General features: G+C 37.1%; 2 protein-coding genes across 2 annotated transcripts in view; one reads left to right on the top strand and one right to left on the bottom strand.

Annotated features, from left to right (window-relative positions):
* ANAPC10 (anaphase promoting complex subunit 10) overlaps window positions 1–20,902 on the bottom strand; it is a 188,398-nt gene that overhangs the window by 64,924 nt on the left and 102,572 nt on the right. The window contains exon 5 of the mRNA XM_074588887.1: window positions 10,052–10,137. Within this exon, the coding sequence (XP_074444988.1) occupies window positions 10,052–10,137 (86 nt within the window). The remainder of the gene's footprint in view (window positions 1–10,051; window positions 10,138–20,902) is intronic.
* Window positions 1–20,902, top strand: part of HHIP (hedgehog interacting protein) — a 74,843-nt gene that overhangs the window by 52,374 nt on the left and 1,567 nt on the right. Inside the window, exons 5-12 of the mRNA XM_074588877.1 lie at window positions 1,973–2,124; window positions 2,563–2,736; window positions 4,078–4,221; window positions 5,127–5,248; window positions 7,228–7,351; window positions 8,046–8,176; window positions 8,796–8,877; window positions 19,434–19,582. Of these exons, the coding sequence (XP_074444978.1) occupies window positions 1,973–2,124; window positions 2,563–2,736; window positions 4,078–4,221; window positions 5,127–5,248; window positions 7,228–7,351; window positions 8,046–8,176; window positions 8,796–8,877; window positions 19,434–19,582 (1,078 nt within the window). The remainder of the gene's footprint in view (window positions 1–1,972; window positions 2,125–2,562; window positions 2,737–4,077; window positions 4,222–5,126; window positions 5,249–7,227; window positions 7,352–8,045; window positions 8,177–8,795; window positions 8,878–19,433; window positions 19,583–20,902) is intronic.

Genomic DNA, 20,902 nt, shown 5'->3' with positions numbered 1-20,902 from the left:
CTTCTTTAAAAGCTCTTAATTTAATTTTCACCTGTTTATGCTTTCAACAACTTCACTTTCACACTGAGACTGCTCCCATGACATCAAGCGCTAAATAAAATCTTCAGCTTAGTAACAGAAAGATCTTTTCTTACTAATACTTTCAATAACTCACCTTGAATGGCAGGCCTAGTGTGATTCATTGACATTCCTGGGCCCTTAAATGAGTTGAACTCATCTCTCAGGAGAAGAAATAGGACTGTCTTTGTCTGGGCACAACAGATAGAATCATTCATCAGGAATCTTTGAAATATGCCTTACTGTTCCCAAAGCAACTGATTTGCCTCCCTTTGCCTCAGACTTTATCAGAGCAACTTGGTCAAAACTCTTAGAAACTCATACAATAATATCTACAATCAGTTCAGACTCAGCTGCAGAATTATTTTTGGCTCACAAAGGAGAAAGAGCTAGATTACCAGTCCCTTCATCCACGATGACTGCAACTGATTTGGCAGCTCTAACTAGACTTTCAAAACTAACCTCTCTGATAACCCCCTGAAACTAAATTTTTCTAGCAAACAAACTAGCAAATTTTGGCTGCCTCTAAATTAGCAGGATCCAGATTTCACTGTAAGTATCTCTTTGTATGGAAATCTCCTGACCTATTTACATCTCCATTTCTGACTCAGGTTTCTCTTTGGTGGTTGTGATTAAAAAGGAAGTATGGCAATCACGTTGAATTAAAATAAATTAAAGCTGTGCACTTTCCCAATTAGGCCTTTTGTGGGATGTCTTTCAACAGGAAGACAGGCCCATCCATCACTCTGAATTGCAAATACACTTTAAAAGCTTATAATTTAAAATTTCATAATTAGTTATCATGGGTGTGGTTAGAGTTGCAAAACGTTGTCTCCTTATGGGTGCAGAGCTGGAGTACTTGAATCTACAACAGAGTCACTCGTTTGGAAAGGCTGGCAAACCCTGAGATAAACTCCAAAACAGCTATCAGCTTGTGAATAATCATATATATGAATTGAATTAGAATTCTTAATTATATACTCTGTTTACTTCTATGCCTCAGCTTCTCCCCCCTGTATTACCTCAAGGGCAACAAATGAATCTAAGTTCTATTCTTCATTTATACAAATACAATTTTAGGCATAGTAATATTACATACCTTTGGCTTCTAAAAAGCCAAAGAGAAAATTGCTTTCTATTTAAGTACACGGGGTATTTGCATTGTCACAGTACATTACATGGATTTGATGCTTACTGTATAACTGTACTAATCTTTGTGGCAAACATAGTAACAAAAGAAAGTTGTTTGGAGATTTTTCTATTTTTATTTTAAAAAATAACAAAACCTTTTCCATTGAAGGACCACATGTAAAACTATGGTTTCTCTGCGCAGAGACCAAGGCTGCTTATTACCTACAGTATACTAGCTATGATGAACAGACCACCATAGTTGTGACAACTGATGTTGCTGCCTCCAGGGTAAAACAAAGGTTTACATATTACACAAGCAATTTAACTGTTTTCTAAACATATTGCCAAGACAGTGGGAGTTGGCAGCCAGCACTGTGTTTTAGGTTTTGGATACTTGGATTAGAAGTGACTGCTGATTATAGACCTTTTTATTTGTCTTCTACGAATTACAAGCAACCTAGTAACCCAGCAAAGAATCCTTCACAGCACTTAAACTTGTCTTCATGGCTTCCTGAAGATTACATACACAAATCACTCCACAAAAGTGGCATAAGAGTCTTGTGCATAGATAACTACATAAGACAATTGTCTTGTTCTAACTCTTAAAGAGTTCCCTAAAGTGAAATGTTTTATAATCCTTTTTGTGCAGTAGTCAGGAAAGAAATAAAAGAGTTTGGGCAAAGATTATCCACAAGAAAGAAACTTTTTTTTTTGGGTTCCAGCTGAAACACAATAAAGAACATAATTAACTTCACAATTCTTTGTGTTTTTCATTTGACTGCAGGGAGGAGATGAAAGAGGACTGTTAAGCCTTGCATTCCATCCCAATTACAAGAAAAATGGAAAGCTGTATGTGTCTTATACCACCAACCAAGAACGGTGGGCTATTGGACCTCATGACCACATCCTTAGGGTTGTAGAATACACAGTATCCAGGTATCAGTAGAAGTCTAAAATTCACAAATTCTGTATTTCTCAGCAACCTTTTCATTTTAGTGTTTCCTACTTCTAAAATGAACTATCAGATTTACAATGTGTATACTTGGGCACTTGCAGAAAAATTATTGCTGACTTTATTTCAAACAGTAGTTTTGGAAGACCAGTAAGTACACTGGTTTATTCTTTTAAAGACTTTTTTATTTATTCTGTCATTTTTTAATTATAGTTATTTCCTACTTATTGTGTATAGGCAGCAAAATATTTTTTGCGAATGTTGGAAAATTGAAATTTCTCAGAAATAATTATTTGACATTTTTCCAACAAGTTACAACATCCACATCTTAAAAGTCTAATTTGAATGACTCAATTTTATTTTTAGAAAGAAGAGCAATGATAATGAACTGTGAAAACTGTGTTAATATCTTTGTATTGCAGGAAAAATCCACACCAAGTTGATATGAGAACAGCAAGAGTGTTTTTAGAAGTAGCAGAACTACATCGAAAACACTTAGGAGGACAGCTTCTGTTTGGCCCAGATGGTTTCCTGTACATTTTTCTTGGAGATGGCATGATCACTCTAGATGATATGGAGGAGATGGATGGTTTAAGGTACAAAAATTACCAATGGATAGATTTATATTATTGTCTTCTGGTTTTGCACAGTATTTGGGATCAGAATCAAAAGTGACCAGCAGTTGTCAGGAGAAATCTTACTCCCCCTTCCTTTACTACATAATCCCACTAGTTTCAGTGCCTGCGTTTAGTAAACTGCTGATGAGTCTTACTGCTTAAATATATTTTCTTGTAGTTGTGTGCTATCAAACTCTTTAAATATTGGAGCCCTCACCAGTAGATGCAATTGTATTTAAGCACAGGTTAGACTTATTTTTTTCAAACTATTTTTCTATGAACAAGACAACTTTATTGAGCAAACATTAGAAAAAAAAGTCTACAAACACGTACCAGAGTCAATAACAACAGTATATCACTTAGGAGAATGTCTAGAGAACACGTGAAGCAATCCTACTTTGGTTCTACCCATACAGTTTTCTCAACCTGCTTTTCCCTCTGTTTCATTATGCTCTGTTAGAGTTGCAACATTTACCTTAACTTAGAGAAAGTGTGGTACTGAGCCTTTAGAGACCCAAAAGGAGTTTCTATGCTCAAAGGCCTCTTTGGCTCAGCAGAATAGCGGGTGCTCCTGCCCTTTGCAGTGAGGATATACTTGAAACCAAGACCAGAGAGCAATTGTAATACTTGATTTTAAATTAAGGCAAAATAAGGGGAGATTGAAAGAGATTCATGATGAAGAAAGACAGAAAGGAATCACATCTATTCATGTTTGTAAAGAGTTTTGATGCTCTTCTACTCCTTCTACGTTATTGTCCTCCCATCCTCCATCACAATCGTGAATGTAAGGCAAAACATTTTACTAATGCCAACATCTCCCTTCAACCAATACAATTACTTTCTGTTCTTTTTTGCATTTAGTTAATGTATAATAAATCTTTGGATTGTACTGTGACTAGAAATCATGGAATTCAAGAGAAGGATTCAAAGTGTTAGCAAAAAGCATTATGTAGTTCCATAGTGATTATATCCATAGTTACTCTAGAGGAGGTACAGTATAAAAGAGTTAATAACCTTATGGTTGACATCATAAAACAACGTTGATGTATGCAAAGTTGCTCTTATTATCCAGTTGCTTCCCAATAGCATGGTCAGAGGCATTCTAGGATGCACATATCAAGGCAACATACTGGCCAAACTGAATCTTTGATAGGTTCTGCTACTGTTCTTTGGACTTGCATGTACCATAAAACCTATCTAGATGTGATTAGTCAGTAAAGTGGGTGGTTTATTTTGCTGGTTCACTGTAGTATTATATGGATTAAACCTACCAGTAAAATACTTTCTAAAAACAATTATTTTATCCTCCAACTTTCTCAGTGATTTTACAGGTTCTGTATTGCGCCTCAACGTAAATACTGACCTGTGCAATGTCCCTTATTCCATACCACGGAGCAACCCACATTTTAATAGCACAAACCAACCTCCTGAGATTTTTGCACATGGACTCCACAATCCAGGCCGGTAAGTAAGTTACAATCAAATTGAATTTCTCTGGACCAGATACTGTTTTCAACCAGAAATCTTTTATACAGTCTGGTAACAAAATTTTAATAATAAAGGCACTTGTGAACTTTTAAAAACTCCCACTCCTCCACCTGCACACACATGGCCCAGTTAGAAACAAAGGTACATTGGCAAAGGGGAAGGAGAAGAGAATGCACAACTATTGCATGTCTGAAATGACAGGAAGTACAGGATTTTTTAAGGAATAATAAAATGACTACCTCTATGAAAGAAGAGAACTTAAAGCAGGGAGTTGGTAAAACACAACTGAGATGGGAATCTGAGAGATTAGAGCAGTAGAATCTTGACTGAGAAAAAAAAGGCACGTGGAAAACAACTAAGAACATCTGGTGATATCTAAACAATAACAAGGAGGAGAACAATGCTTTAACTAAACAAAACATAATTCAGCAAATTAGGTGGGTGGTAGTACTGAAGTGACATTTAAAGTCACGGTTTGAAAAAATTGAGAAAGTCAAGTTGTTCAGATAAGGAGCTGATTCTTGGACTTTTTTCACAGTCCAAAATTACTACACCATATAAGTCAACTAATTTAGCTTGGTTAAAGCACTATTCATTTCAGGTGCTATTGAGCAGAGTACATTTTATCGCTGGGAAAAAATAGTTTTACTACACATTATATAAAAAATGGTGCAGGGATGAGAAAGGTATATTATCTCTTATATACAAATCTGACGCACTTCTCTCATGTTTCGGCTCAGTATGAAATAGGTCCCTCAAATGAGTAGGCACCACAAAGAAACAATAATCCTGCAAAATGTGATGCTTCATACTATTGATAGAGAATCATTCATTATGAGCTGATCTATCTTGTGGATTTTCTTATATTTTTTGTTTTACAGGTGTGCTGTGGACCGCCACCCAACAGATATAAACATCAATTTAACTATACTTTGCTCAGATTCTAATGGAAAGAACAGATCTTCAGCAAGAATCTTACAAATAATAAAGGGTAAAGACTATGGTAAGTTCCAGCCAGGGTAAAGCTACAGGGAACAGTCAGGTTTTATGCCCATAGAATAATAAAGAGAAAGCAGAAAAAAATAAATAAAGGACTGACTGTATAGGCATGATAGGTAACTTACTGCATAGACAGGATAGGTAACCTACAAAAGATAGAACTTATGAAAAGTATGGTACAAGCAGATAAAAGATGCAAGACAAAAAAAAATTTAAATGACACAACTTTGTTCCTGTTGGTGTAGAATTATCATGTAAATAAGATTTACAAAGTACGCCAGTTGCTAGTCTGTCAAAGATCTCACCTTTGCTGCATATGATGTCTCATAAAGAAAAGATTTTGTAATATCAGGAAGTGATGAAAATGTATTCTTAGCCATTCACAGATAACCTTTTAAGATACAGAACGGAAACCACGTGTAATGTGCCTCCTATAATGGAAAAAGTGAGATAGAAAACAACAGACCACAACCAAACAGGGAAATGACTGAGCTCTGTTTAAATGTTACAAAAAATGAAAAACTTAGAAAAATGCACTACGCTACTACTTCATAATAACCGACTAGTTTATACTAGATTGCAAAAAGATAAACATACTCAATTAGGGACTTAACATTTTAAAGTGTTTCACGTGCTCTCTGAATCAGTATGATTGTCAGTCACAATTTTAGTTTCACGTTTAACTCCGATACTAAGGTCGCTTGCTAGTTCAGGCAAGCCGGGTGACAGTTACTCTGAGCTATCATCTACCTTGGTAGAGGCATCAAAAACTGGTCTGTCTCCTGGAACATGGCATTTTCTGGTTTTATTCACATCCCTAGCTCTCCAACCTGTACTTAAAAGCAAAGCAGCTGTGCTGGCTGGTACAATAGTGTAATGCAATTGTCCTATGTTAGTTATTGCATGTATTTTCTGTGTTCATTTTATAAAAGCCAAACCAAAGAATAATATTTGGTAAACCACTGCTCCAATGGAATTTTGACTGCATCTTTATTGCAGAGTAAACTAAGCAATATTGTGTCTATCCAGAACAGCTTGCCAATATTAATACTAGGCTGTGGGTCAATTGCTTCAATAAAAAGAGATCATCATCCTTTTCTCCCACATAAAATTTCAGCTCTTACCCTTGTAGAATAATCTGGGAAATTCATTTATCAAAGATTTGCAGATAGCCCTCTGACTTAAAAAAAACAATAACAAACTTCCTATAGAACAAAAAGCTCTATTGGCTGTGACTTTAATTTAAAATTATGCAGTTAGCATGTCAAGTTGAGCCTACTTTTACCCTAAGCAGTATTTGATTGCACAAATAGGAATATTTACACTGAAACTTCCTTGAAGACATTATTTGGTATAACTAAACTCTGGAGTTTTGTAAAAAAAAAAAATGTGTAGGAACTGCAACTACAACAGCAGCATAAAATAAATTACCACAAGAAACTATGGCCAGCGATACCAGTGTTTTATGGGACGTAACACATATACCATGTTTAAAACTGTGATTTTGAAAGAGTTTCTTAAACCATTGGAAAGCTTTGAAAGCAAGTTCTGCTGCAAATCACTGGCATTTCTGCTCTTAGATACTGGGAGGACTTTACAGTGAAGGAGGTTTAATTGTATTCCTGAAGTTCAGGAGGTCCATTCTGCAGACTGTATTGACATGTAAAAGTTAACAGCAGTAATCACATCAACTTCAATGAAAGTCTGACATAATCCCTTTATAGTTTTATTCTTCCAGCCCGTGCACATGGAAGAAAGCAATTATAGCCTTTCCTATCTAAATCCCTAACCGATTGTTTCACAAACAGCCTTTGTTGTAATTTTCTGATTTGTTTTTAATGTTTCATTTGCGGCAACACATCTTGAATTTTGAAGAACGTTTAAATGGAATTAACCTCTTTTCTTGAAGTAATAACATTTGCATAAATGTGAATCAAAATATGAAACTGCATATGATCTAATGCTATGGTAGTTCCTTTTTAGAAAGTGAGCCTTCGCTTTTAGAATTCAAACCATTCAGCAGTGGATCCTTGGTTGGTGGATTTGTCTATCGAGGCTGCCAGTCGGAAAGACTCTATGGAAGCTATGTATTTGGAGACCGCAATGGGTAGGTTCCTTAAAACTCGCTCTCAAACAAAAATGCATATAAGGTATATTTGGTTATTGAGCTTCCTGTATAAAGGAACACCAACAGTCTTATTTATTGTGTCACTTTGCCAATGTAGCGGTGTGACAATGCAGACTGAATTCTAGATTTGGAAATAAAATAGCACAGCATTCTAATGAATGGTGACATATGTAACGTACTTGATCCTTGGAAAAAAGTACTGACAGAGACACTCACATCACGGCACTCTTAAGACTTTAGATCTACAAACGCTTGCATGCATCATTTACATTATGATGGGAATAAATGTTAATTGTGAAACTGTTTCCCAAAGAGTTCTAACTGATAAGACATTGACAACTTTTGGGTTTTATGGAAACATCACTGATGGAGCAAAATGACTTTTTTTTTTTAATGAATGGGCATAGTTTTCCCATGCCATATAGCTCAGTATCCACAATCGGCTATATAGTATAGCTTGAACCCAGTTTTGCAACGTTTGAATGACAGGAAGGGAAATGCTGTGCTTTTTAAGCATCTGAAAAATAACAGGCAGGAAATCATAAGATGATGAACTGCACAGATGTATCTATGGAGCTATTTGCAGCAAGTGTTTACTTACTTATCTGGAGAGTGAAAACATCTCTATTCAAAATGTAATATAACAATTTGCTTTATGTGTTTTTGAATATAGAAATTTTTTAACACTGCAACAGAGTCCTGCAACCAAACAGTGGCAAGAGAAACCCCTCTGTCTTGGCAACACTGGCTCATGTAGAGGTTTCTTTTCAGGCCCTGTCTTGGGATTTGGTGAAGACGAATTAGGTAAGTAGAAAAAAAAATAAGTATGTTATTAAATGATAAGCCTTATAGGTAATGTCTGCTGAACTATTCAAAATTATAGTAAAAGTTTAAGAAGAAGAAATCTAAAAACTGTCTTTCCTTTGCCAAAGCTGTTTACGCTGCCCTCAGCTACACCTTAGCAGCCTTGTAAGAAGAACCAAGAAGAGAATGGGTTGTTGGAAGGGCAAAGGTCCTTACTATCTCTCACATTCTGTGAACTGTGTCACTCACTGTGACACGACACGTCATACATTTGCTTTTATTCCCAACATTACAGACTTAAGGGGCAAAGATATTGCATGAGCAGACCGATCCCCCTCTTCTCCCTCCCCAATTTTATTTGTTCAACCAGTTCTATACAATATGAAACAAAAAATGTTCATGATAAAGTATCCTTCACATTCTATGATTTTAGCATTAATTTGGAGAAAGTGCTTCTTTAAATTTTCAAATAGCAATGATTCTGTTGTATATTTCAGTGATGAGTGTTTCTTCTGAAGTTTTTTTAATCTCACCTTGCAAATACAGCTATATCACAAAAGTCATGTATTCGACAGCTTAGGAAAGGAGAACTAATTTAGTGCATTGGTTTCTTTAACAGGTGAGATTTACATACTATCAAGCAGTAAAAGTATGACACAGCCTCACAGCGGAAAACTCTACAAGATCATTGACCCAAAAAGGTGAGCATCGTATTTCATCAGTCTTTCATTCAACAGGTTAAAAACCAAAAGGTAAATGTAGTTCTTTCCACATAGCTGAATTATGCAATACTGACGCTCAATAAGAAGGGAAATTCTCAATGCAGGGGGCTTCCTAAAAGCAAATGTACATCAGCAGCAAGCAGAATAGATTCACTAAAAGTAATCACTGTCTCATAGAAAGTGAATGTCAGAACAACAGAGGTGTAGCCAACGCTGACTTCCGGAAATCTTTACTCTTGCACACTTTCCCACCTAGATTCACATTCTTTGTGTGTTTTCATAGAAGTGCAGACATATTTAATGTGGAACCATGTGGGCCAGTACAGGTAAAAGATGATTCTGGTAGTCCTGAAGCCAAATGACTTGTAGGTACCACAGAGGTTACGCAGCATCAAGGCAAGGCAGATGCTGGAATTCTCCCCAGCACTACTGCTTCCTTACCTGCCACCGCGGTGGGACAGTGCATAATGGGAGCTGGCTCAAAAGGTTAGTACTGTCTGACAATACCTACTCTGTCTACGGAAAAGCTACTACAGAAAATAATTTGACAGTACTAGCCAATGGACAAGCCATCCTGGTTCAGGTCCAGTCTCACTTCCTCAATTTCAGTTTTGCCATAAGTAAACTCCAAGGGACACATTCAGTCTCTCCCAACCATCTCTTCTGTTGTACAGGAGATACCACAAACCAAGCACAATGCAGAGGACCAAATCCTCAGTGGGTGTGAAATGTCACTGCTTAGTAGTTTTCAACATCCTTCTGTACCCCTTGCATTTACCTGTCTCTTCCCGGAGAGGTTTGGAAGGAAGGAAACCTTCTGCCCTTGGACTGTTTGCCAAAAATACACTGAATTCTTTAATGGTTCTTAAAGCACTGTTTCCAAAAAGCTTATAAATCCCACACAAATTATTTATAAGACACAGAATTAATATGATTGGTTTAATTATTTAGACTAATTTACCAGTTGTAAAATGAGGATAAATGAAAATCATCAAACCAGAGTTTCTTGAGATGTGATCACTTTCAGGTTCTTTGCAGAGCAGCTAGAGCTATGAAAATTATTAGGGAATCTGGAAGGACTGCAAAAAGCGAGTCCCCAGCGTGACCCAGGGGCCCCAGCAAAAATAAGAGAAGATGACTGGCAGATACTCACTTTAGCTGGAGAAAGCCATTTTCTTCATGACGGATCTTGCTGCTCATCAGACCGAGTCTGTGGCATGTACAGGTACCACATCCACCCTGCAAAAGCATCAGCAATTAACACAAAATGAAACGTCCAACAGAAATGAAGTTTGTCGTATTCATTACTTTGACCCCACCATATGCTGCAAAAGCAACTGCCTGTTTGTTCAGCGTATACTTCAACATGTTTCCCCATTAGCAGCACATACAGCTAGCCTTGCATTTTTGGTTTTGCTGTCGACTGTTTAAGAGAGGAATTTATTTTCTTGACAGAATTTAAATTCTAAAAATTGCTATTAGGACAACAAGTTAATTCAATAATAAATTCATTAAATTGGACGTACACTGTACCGTAAGTTACAGTAGAGTTTCAGTGCTTTATAATTATACTATCCCAAACCTAGAGCAAATAATTTGGAAGCAGATGTTACTGCAGGTTAGTGCAGTCTGTCAGTCAAGGTTATTATGTATGTTTTATTTATGCTTTCTGGTATTAAAAACATTTTTTTAGAACAAAACTTGCCATTCTTCCTGGGATTGTTTAGTCTGTTGGTGTATGGTTTTAAGTGAATTTTACACCCTAAATCCACTATTAGTATCTAATTACATGGGGCTGCCTCGTTTGACCTCAGCTTTTTGTTCTTGTTACCTCTTCCAGTAGGGTGGTCTTCAGCTGACATACCTGAAAGGCCAGACCTCCCATTGCTGCGCTCACGGTTGGCTGTTTTCATGTATGGAAAAGGGTCAAGACTGTGTTCGGTTACTGGTGAAAGTAACCAGAAAACTATAAAATACTTTTGTAAATTGGCACACAGCTGAAATTAAACAGACTGTGGCAAAAGGACATAGTTTTTGGTAACACTTCTTAGAAACATGGCATAATTTTCATTCAGGCAAAGTTTTGAGCTTTGTTGTTTTTCAGTCTCACACCATTGCAGGCTTTTAAGTGAAAGATAATGAGTTACTTCCACAAAAGAGCACTGCAGTTCTTTTACCATTTCATGCTAATTTCACATTACACGTGTAAACAATTTAAAAATTCCATGGATTTGGCAAACGTTCATGTAAAGCTTTATTAACAAAATATTAATTGTTATGTACATGCAAATATTTTTTTGCATGCTAATCTTTTGTTACTCCTTTTAACGTCTTCCTCATGGTATGTACCATAAAAATATATCAATTACAGGTGTAAACCCTAGCACAGTAAGCTTTCTGGAACACAGAACAAAGATGCTACAGGTGGGCTATGAGCATCAGGTATAAATAAAGTTATCAAAGTATTGATTTGTCACATCTTAGAAATTAATTATTTACTAACAAAACCCTGTGAGAGGTGGCCCCTGGCAGACTCATCAATTTGCAGACATGCAATTTCCATGCATGGGGGAGTGTAAAAGAACAAAATTATCATTCCTTGTGGTAGCCACTTGCTGGAAACTAGTAACTTCATTCAAAACCCAGTCTTCTTCCGCTAGCATTTGTAAGCTGCTGCAAGCTTATTAAATTATTCTTTTATTCTAAATAATAAATGTTAAATGAAGATGCAGGATTTTATTTCTTATGATCTTTGTAGAAAACTACTGCATAATCAAAGTTGTTCTCAAACATAATCATGACCCTGATTTCCTTGCCTCAAATATGGCTTAAGAAAGAAACCTCCTACTTGGCTATTGCTAGCAGTAGAAGAAAATTCAAACGAAGCGGGCAGGTTCAAACATAGAAGATCAGAGGATGAGGGTAATCCAGAGAACACTTTGCATTAGTCTTCAATATTCAGCAATGGGAAAGTCCTATCCTAAAACAATCCTTCACATGTAATAAAAATGAGGCGTTAAACTGAGGTGATATATGACAAATTGATAGGTAAGATCAACACAGAGGTCCTGAATCCCTCCATCATCGAGGCAGTTTGAAACATAGAATTTAAGGTACCACAGGTAACTTTTGTTCAGTTCCTCCAAAAACGTCATGAATAACTAAAAAGCCTCCCATCAAAAGCACAGAATTAAATAATCCTTCTCTTTGTAACAAGGTTGTTATAAAGATACATTAGTACAGTACATTGTCTTAGACAATGAACTGCTGAATCAGAAACAGGAAAGTTAAAAATTAATGTAAAAAGCAAGTATGTGAGGTGCTGCAAAATACACATATACTACCTATTACCAAAACGGAGTAGAGCGAAGAATACAGGTAATAACATATTTAGCTTTGAGATTGGAGGGGATGTGGGAAACCCTAAGAATTACAAACACATAAAACCAGCATTAGGTAAACTAGTTAAACTAGCAGACAAAAGAAGAATTTCTTAAGTTAAAACTGCCTCTGAAAAATAGGTCCATTCTTTGATGATTATCAAAAAAATGTTATCACAAGTAAACCGCTTTCCAGGGTTAGGAACTAATGAGAAAGCATAGGGAGAAAGACTTCCGTACTTCTCGAGTAAACAGTAGGGCTAGTCAGATGTCCTGAAGACCAGTGCAAATACCAGCATTTTATAAATTGTCTTTGTGACCAAAAAAGAAAACCTTTTCATTTTCTCTTTTTCTACTTTCTAATTTTTCTGTCTTGCTTTCTATTTCTACAAATACATACTCATATCGATCACAAAAACATTGATGAATGCATAGGAAAAATAACTAGATGAACAGTGATATAGACAATGTGTATAGGTCCAAATATTCTGGTTAGTCGATAACAGAAAAAACAGGAAACAAAACACATTAGAAAAGAAAAAGTAATAATTTCCTAGCATGATGAGAGGAGAAAATCAGCGGTGAACAGTATTAAAAATGCGTATTTAAATAAGAAAGATCTGTTGATAGGTTCATATCAGCTGTAATTTAAACATTATTACCAGCTGCTCTTTGAACACCGTAGCCAGGGACAGACCAAGAAGTAAGAAAACAAACTTTGGAAGGTGGCAGAACAGCCATAATGTGGCTTTGTAAGTCTTCTTTTAGAATATTTTTGTTGTGATCATTTTTATCTCTAAGCGAATTATAGATAAAATGAGATTCAGAGAAGAGTACTCAAACTGACGGATAAAGCAAAAGATTTCCATTTACAAGGTAAGAATAAACCCAGGAAAGTTTACAGGGCAGTCACACAGTGCTGTATCCCCTGTGAAGTTTTAAGTGTTTGCCAGTGTCGATACTGTGATCCCAAAGGGGACAAATAATTCTTTTGCCCAGGATGGCTCACTGGAGCCAGCAGGTGATTTTTACGCAAGAGGGTAGAGCTTAAGTAATGTCCTCGCACACATAAGAAGATTTCCTCTTCCTCCCCTTATAACACCTTATAGATCTGGATTTCAATGTGTTTCATATCAACAGCCAGAATAGCTGCTTTCCGTTGGATTGAAACTTGAACTTGATTCAAACCATCTCACCCCTCTTTCATGCCCCTCCAGGGTATGTAATTCCGCTTATCATCCTTTCCATCATCACCTTCTGGGATTTCCGCTATCGGAGAGTATTTCCAAACAGACAGATTTCAAACACTAAGGGACAATATCTAGGTCATGCCTCATTTTGACATTGTTCGGGCTCTTTACAAAAACATCGGTGATTTTATTTTTTAGTATGAGTCAAGAGTGTTTGATGGTACGATAGAAGAATAGCTTTTATGAAAGCGCAGTGCTCTTGGAGACTTTAATTACTATGGAAATAGGAACTCGGAAACGTACGGTATTAGACTAATCTGCATCAAGATACTCAGTTCTGATGGGTTATAGATATAGTCTGCAGCTACTACTGGAAACTCTCTGTAGAATGAGCCAATTTTGTTGGTGAATGCTCTCACCAACCCAGGTGGGCCATATGATTTCTTTCTGTTCAGAAAGTTACTATCCCTTAAGTCATTTGAGGGAATGGAAAGCCAGAATTAATGTCTAATTATGTTTAGTTTAGCCGGAGCATGCAAAATTCTTATCTCATTTACCAACCCACATGCAGTTACTATTCCCATAAGAGACACTAAAGAGAAATTAGAGCTTTTTGCGAATACCAGTCTAGAGAGTTTCACTTTACAGAAGTACTTCACAAAAACTCCTTTGTAACCACGATGGAAAAACTTAAGATTTTTTTCAATCACATCACAGCTCACTGACTGTAAAAGTTTTTGTTTTGGTTGGGGATTTTTTTTCCCTTTTTTTCAGCCTTTCTAGCATTGGCTATTAAGGCCTTCTCACTTTTTTATCGCTTTATAAGGAAAAAACAGCTCAGTTTATCTTTTGCTTATTTTCTGGAGCCTGCAGGAAGCCTCTGCCATCCTAAAGAAAGTCATACATAATAGAGCAGCTTTAGCCCAGTAAGCCAGTCTTTCCCAATTCATCAGTCAAAGTGTTATGCAAGTGGCCCCCTAAATTGATAAATTCCCACAGTGCCTGTTGACCCAGCTGCCAAGTGCTCATGCAGCAGGTGTTGTTTTCATGACCACCCTGACAGTAATACAAACTGTTTAGCAGTTGCATTGACCTCTTAGCTATTAACATTGATACAGGCTTCACGAGGGACTAGTTTTCAAACATGACAGAATTTCTTAAGACTAGAGGTCATGAACAAGTATACCATATAAGAATAAATTTGATATGCTGCTGAGTTTAAATCTTAAAAGCCGTGAGTTTTTTCCACGTTATTCCCATGTAGTAAATCTGGAGACAAGTAACGAGCTTTTGGCATCTCTCCCAGGACTGAAGGTATACTTTTTAATTTTAGAAGCTGTACCTGAAGAGATGCTATATTTATTCTATGACAAGTAGTAAATTTACTCTATGACAAGCAGTGAAGCAAAATTATATTTTCTTGACATTTTCCCTTATAAAGAAAAAAACCCCAAACAACCAATGCACAAATTTTGGTGATATACTTAAGCATCATTCTAATACCTCATATCTTGTGTGCAGTTCATTGAAGCTTAACATTCTTTCCGTTTATTTTGTACCACAATCAGGATTTCTATGGCCGTGTCTCTTGTTCGAATTTGAGCATCCAGGAATTTTGTCTGGGTTTTTTCTCGCTTTAGTGGGAAAGCAGAGAATTTTGATATTGTGTCAAAGGCACGACGCAGGAATTGTTTTCGGTTCAGTACCATTGTATTACTCCTGAATTTGAGCCTCCATTTGCATTGATTTATGTGTGTCTGAGTTACAGGCTAGCGCATGTAGCAACTAAATCGCACTGTGCGTTTAGTGGAACGGTGAAGAGATGCACTAAAGAAAGCATGAAATCCTAAGCAGTTCCAGGATGAGTTTTAATCTAATAAAGCGTGCTAGACTTTTATATGCCTCTGAACTAACAGCAGAGGCTACTTTCTTATACCAGCTACAGTAAAGCAGCCAAAATTATTTTACACGTTTTACAGTCAAGAATTCCCAGCTCACTGCACACATCAGCGACGGGACCCAGCGAGGGCCCCAGCCCCCAGTACAACTTTTCCTCCATGTTCCATACGTTTAGAGTTGTTACACAGTTTCATGAAAGCATGTTTTAACAAGCAAGATATACTGTACTGTACTGTATATATGAACAGCTCTTTAAGATAACTAGAATTGTACAGACCGTATAAATAGTCATTATCAGCTACATTTTTGGCTGACTTTCTGCGGACCAAGTAGTGCTTACTGTAAGAGTAAGCAAGCTGTACCCTTTAGAGTTTTATAGATCGAGGGAGACAAGGAAAAAAATTCTCTCCAGCCCACAGAGTGGCTCCATCTATTCCCCTCCATTTTCCACGTCAAGAGACACAGCGAAGCACTAGTTATATAAACAAAATCAGAGGCTTGTCTAAGTGCTGGAAAGATCAAGTCCCAACAGTCAGTTTCGAGACTTTATGTTATCTTTGTGAGATTCCATCCAACTTGTGCTGAGCCTGAAAATTCCTCCCCCCCCCGCCTTAAAGCCTGAAGGATGCAAAGTGTAAGTATTGTGGGGCAGAGACTTTCCCTTGATCCGTGTTGGTCCCGTAACGGCATTCAAATCCTGAGAAAGAAGCGTGGCTTTTCCCCTAGTACAACTAAGGAAAACCAGTAATTCTTCTCACACACAAGAAGGATTCTGCTGCAGCTGCATTTGTATTCCTCTTCTCCTAAGGCACTCTGCCAACCAGAATTTTTTCCATCTTTGTTTCTACTCCACCCCGCCATTAATAAATATTATGCGAGGCTGATGAGTGCAAGTTATTGATTGATGGTAGAATAAAAGGCAAGGTTATATTCACAAGTACCAAGAGCACTAGAAAACTTTAAATCATAAAAGTGACCAGCCATGCTTTGCTGGATACAAAAAAGTGTGATTTCTGCCTGCCTAATTAAATGCAAATAAAAAGAGAACCGTATATTCCAGGACTATCATAGATAAATAATTTACATCTATTAATAAAATAAACCATTATCTTCACAAATAAAATACCTCTGTGACTTATGAGGTCATTCTCTGCTAAAGATATGCCACTGGAGCCCTTTTCCAAGAGATGCTCCAGAAGCCTGAGGTTATGCTTCCCATTAAACAGAGTACTGTACTTGTGTTTGAGCAAGAAAAAGAGAAGACTCCCATTTAAAGTAACATGAAAGAAATGGGCTTTAACAGAGACAGATGAAGAAAGAATGTTGTCTCCTATGAAGCCAGCTATAGAGAAATCGACTCAAATTTAGATTTTTTTTTTTTTCCAGAGGCAAGAATTAGAACACAGACCTTTTCACTTTAAATTTGAACAAATCTCCACTGAAAACCTTATTGTTTTGTAGAACTGTTTCCAAACCGGTATTGCCTTTGAATCTTGCATGTAATTGTTAAGTGTAGGAACTTTCTTAACCAGATCATATGTAATGCACTTACTACTATAGAACTGGAATTTCTTCCAGGTCAAAAAAATAATGCATTATATTTAAAAGACAGCTGTGGAAATATGTAAACACAAAACCTTAAAGGGTTTCAAATACGCTGCACAAAAGGTGTCAAAAGATGTTTCAAAGCCCTTAAATAATACAGGACCTTAAGTCTGATTCTCAGAAGTGCTTTGGAAATCAGAACTTGGTGCTACACTGAAGATGCATCTACACATTCTTTCTGTCCTTAACATCTTCGGGGAACCAGTTCTCCTGTATGGATGTTTAAATAATCATGGTAGCAATTAAGACTGAGCAGAGAAAGTGCTACGGTGAAACAAACCAGTGAGCCTGTACTCTATTACTCTGTTTCAAAGAAAAATGCAAGAAACCCTGTAATGTACCATTAACAAGCTGCATGCCAAAATGTGGGGGCGAGGATGAGGGGGAAATGTAAGCCCAGTCAGCTAGTGAGGGACTTCTGTGACATTAGGTATGAGTGCTTATTTTTCTTAAAAAATATTTTTACCCTATCTAATATTACTTTGAATGGCCCCATTGTGCATAGAAATACCTTTTTAAAACCCTACCAGAACATGGACTTCATTGATATCTTAGAAGCCATGAGTTAAGCTAGTTAATTTTATTTTCTTTAGCTTAATTTTTTCCCTCAATATTTCTTCTGATCTTGAAATGGGAGATAATCAAGAATGCTCAATTTTCCTCCTCTTTTTTTCTGCCACTGTTTTCTGCACCTCCATCATACCCCTTCTTTCTCAGACTCCAAAGACTATCCTTTTCTCCATACAGGAGTATCAATCTAGAATTTTAATATTTGACAGGTCAATCAGTGCACAAGTTGCTATTCCAGCTATTTGCATATTATTGGGGGTTTAATACTGATGTCAGTATAATGAACGAAGGTATTTTCTATTCTGTCTCACACAATTTTGGTTTGGTTTGTTTGGATTCTAGCTGGACACTTAGCCAAGGTTTCTCTGAGCTTTTCACAAAACTATTAGAATCTTTGTCCTGCAAATTTGAAGCTTAGGAATGTATGGCAGTAGTTCAAATTATTTCCTTGAGAATGAATAATTTTCTATTTGCCACTAATTAACTTAATTTGCCATTACGCTCCCATTCAATTACTTGTTTAGGTTCTCCTGGGACATCCTGACGTTCTTTTCTCAACTTATTCCTGGGCAGTCAAACCCACAGCAGAGACAAAACATGGTACCTGTACTGGGAACCTGTAGCCTTGTGATGATCCTATCGATCTCTAGCTGCTGAACTCAAACAGCAAATAAAATAAGTGGTCAGCATGAGGACACACAGCTAAATTATAAAAAGAAAACAACAATAAACATCTAAAAAAGTATTGGAAGTGGTATCAACAGTTAGGGCACATTTAAGTAAAACACTTAAGTGTTTTACACACTTAACGCTACAGAAGGAACACTACAGTTCCTTCTTTGTTAAGGAAGATAACACTGTTTTCGTAAATAAAAAAAGCTACTGGACATGCAAAATATTTTGTAGAGGCTGACAGAAAGAATTGCATTACGTAAGGCTTGACACCAAGAAGCTCAACAAAAAAACAGTATCAGAAATATTTTAACTGAGCTGAACTAGAATTTCCTTCATGCCGACATTTCTCAGAATCACCCACAAAACGGCTGAGGTTGGAAGGGACCTCTGGAGGTCACCTGGTCCAACCCCCCTGCTCAAGCAGGGCCACCGAGAGCCAGTTGCCCAGGACCATGTCCAGACAGCTTCTGAATATCTCCTAGGACGGAGAATTCACAACCTCTCTGGGCAACCTGTGCCAGTGCTCCGTCACCCTCATAGTGAAAAGGTCTTTCCTGATGTTCAGATGCTTAAATAAGCATCCGGAATGCGAATGCATAATACAAAGATGATTTCAGAAAAATATGGAAATAAAAAAATCTGTAATGTCAAATTGAATTCGTAGACAGAGGTAATACTTGCAGAAAATTATTATTCATGTCATAACGTGTGACATAAAACGTGCTCTTCAGATTACTCTTCCCAGCATACAATTGGAAATACAAATCAGCTAGAAAAGCAAAGAGACACCATCAGATTCTGGACTGAATTATATGACTGTTTACGCCCACTGAAGAAAACGCACACAAGCAGTAGAATTTAGCACGTCTAATAATGATATTATCTAGAGATATATGCTGCCTGCGATAAGCTCTTCAGCAAGCTGGTTTTGCCAGGTTCAGGCTTCAAGCATCCTCAAGGACTATTATTTAATCTTGTAGAAGATCTCTGAAGGCAGTTACATAAAAGAATAGCAAATCACACTGTATTTTTCTGTAATGCAACAAATCATCTTTATGTGTATTGGTGTTTTTAGAAAAAAAGCAATCCCCTTAGAACACAGATTTCTCCCACTGAAAATACCATAAAAGAGAATCAGGTCTTTACTAAAAAACCAAAGTTTTTCTCGTTGACCTCAACTTTTAACTGTCTGCTTGCTTCGTATATTTTTATTCAGGCCTTTAGTCCCTGAAGAATGCAGAAGAACAGCCCAGTCTGCACAGATACTGACATCTGAATGCTCAAGGCATTGTCGGAATGGGCACTGCACTCCCACAGGAAAATGCTGCTGTAATCAAGGCTGGGAAGGAGAGTTCTGCAGAACTGGTTTGTATATAGATTCATAGCAACAAGTGAAAAAAGCAGGAACATGTCGTAATTTGCTTTTAAGTATTTGCTGAGACAAATTTTCAATATGAGTCATTGACCATCACTTCTAAGACAACATTAAAAAAATATTGATCTCATAAGTTGTAGGAGAACAATAAGTCTTTAGATGAGTGCAACAGTTAAAACATCTAATCCAATGTGAACCATTACAGAATGCAATTAATAGCATAAATATGACAGACAACAGTATTCTTTTTTTTCTTTTTCACCAAGATTGTAAAATGAAAGTAAAAGCAATCAATACATGTTCCGTGTTTGGACATTCAGCTTTCACCTGCAGTATTATCATTGTCAGTGTCAAATTGGAGTACCTTGTCAGGAAATATGATAAATCAGACCTGCAGGTCATTATTGCAGATTTTGCACTTCGCTAATTTAATGCAAATACTTTAATTTTGATCCTACAAAATAAAATGGCTCCAGTTTGCTAAAGAGAATTCTATGCACAACTTATCACAGAGCAGCTAATAATCAGAACGTTATTCTAATCCATCGTTAATCGCGGTGCTTTTATTAAGTCCTATCTTGTTGCCGTGGCATCTCTTTTAAAAGTCATTTGAAAAAGTGACCGTGATCAAACTACATGTTGGGTATGCCACCAAAGGGGTGAGACGAATGAACCTGGAGTGCCCCAGCTGTGCTATCCCTCTCTCACAGAGACTGTGGTTATGTCTGAGCTGTAAAACTCTGGCCCATGCAGATCTTCCAGACCAAGCCTGGGTGCCAGTACCAGGAGGTGCTATTAGTGCACCAGCAGAGTCTGCTGACTGAGCCTATCCACTCAGCGAGTTTCCCAGATGCCTATACAAAGAGATAAGGTTAACATAATGGCTGCAGAACTCAAAAGAGGAAAAGAATCAGAGTAAGACAAAGCAAGGACCACACATTGGACCAGGGATAATTCAGGTTGGAAGAGCACTCAGGAGGGCCCTGCTGAAGCAGGGTCAGCTACAAGGTCCTTATAGCCCAGAGCGTAAATATCAGCAACCTCTGGCTTTTTAGTGGTGAGCAGGAGTGACTTCGTTTGGAATGAGATGAAATGAAAGAAATCACTAATGATGTATCTTACTGGAAAAGTTCATGAGCTAAACATCATACACCCATGCAACAAAAGCAGGTTGGAGAAATGTATGAGGTAATCTGGCCAAATAGCCCAACTCCAATTGTCAATCAGAGATTTCCTACATTTAGAGAATGAGGCCCATTCTACAGCCCTTGTCCAAGTGGAACTTAAAGTAAAAAACATCTCCAGTGTGA

The sequence above is a fragment of the Larus michahellis genome, chromosome 5 (assembly GCF_964199755.1).
Source record: "Larus michahellis chromosome 5, bLarMic1.1, whole genome shotgun sequence".
NCBI classification, from domain to species: Eukaryota; Metazoa; Chordata; class Aves; order Charadriiformes; family Laridae; genus Larus; species Larus michahellis.
This window is presented reverse-complemented; position numbering and strand designations above follow the sequence as displayed.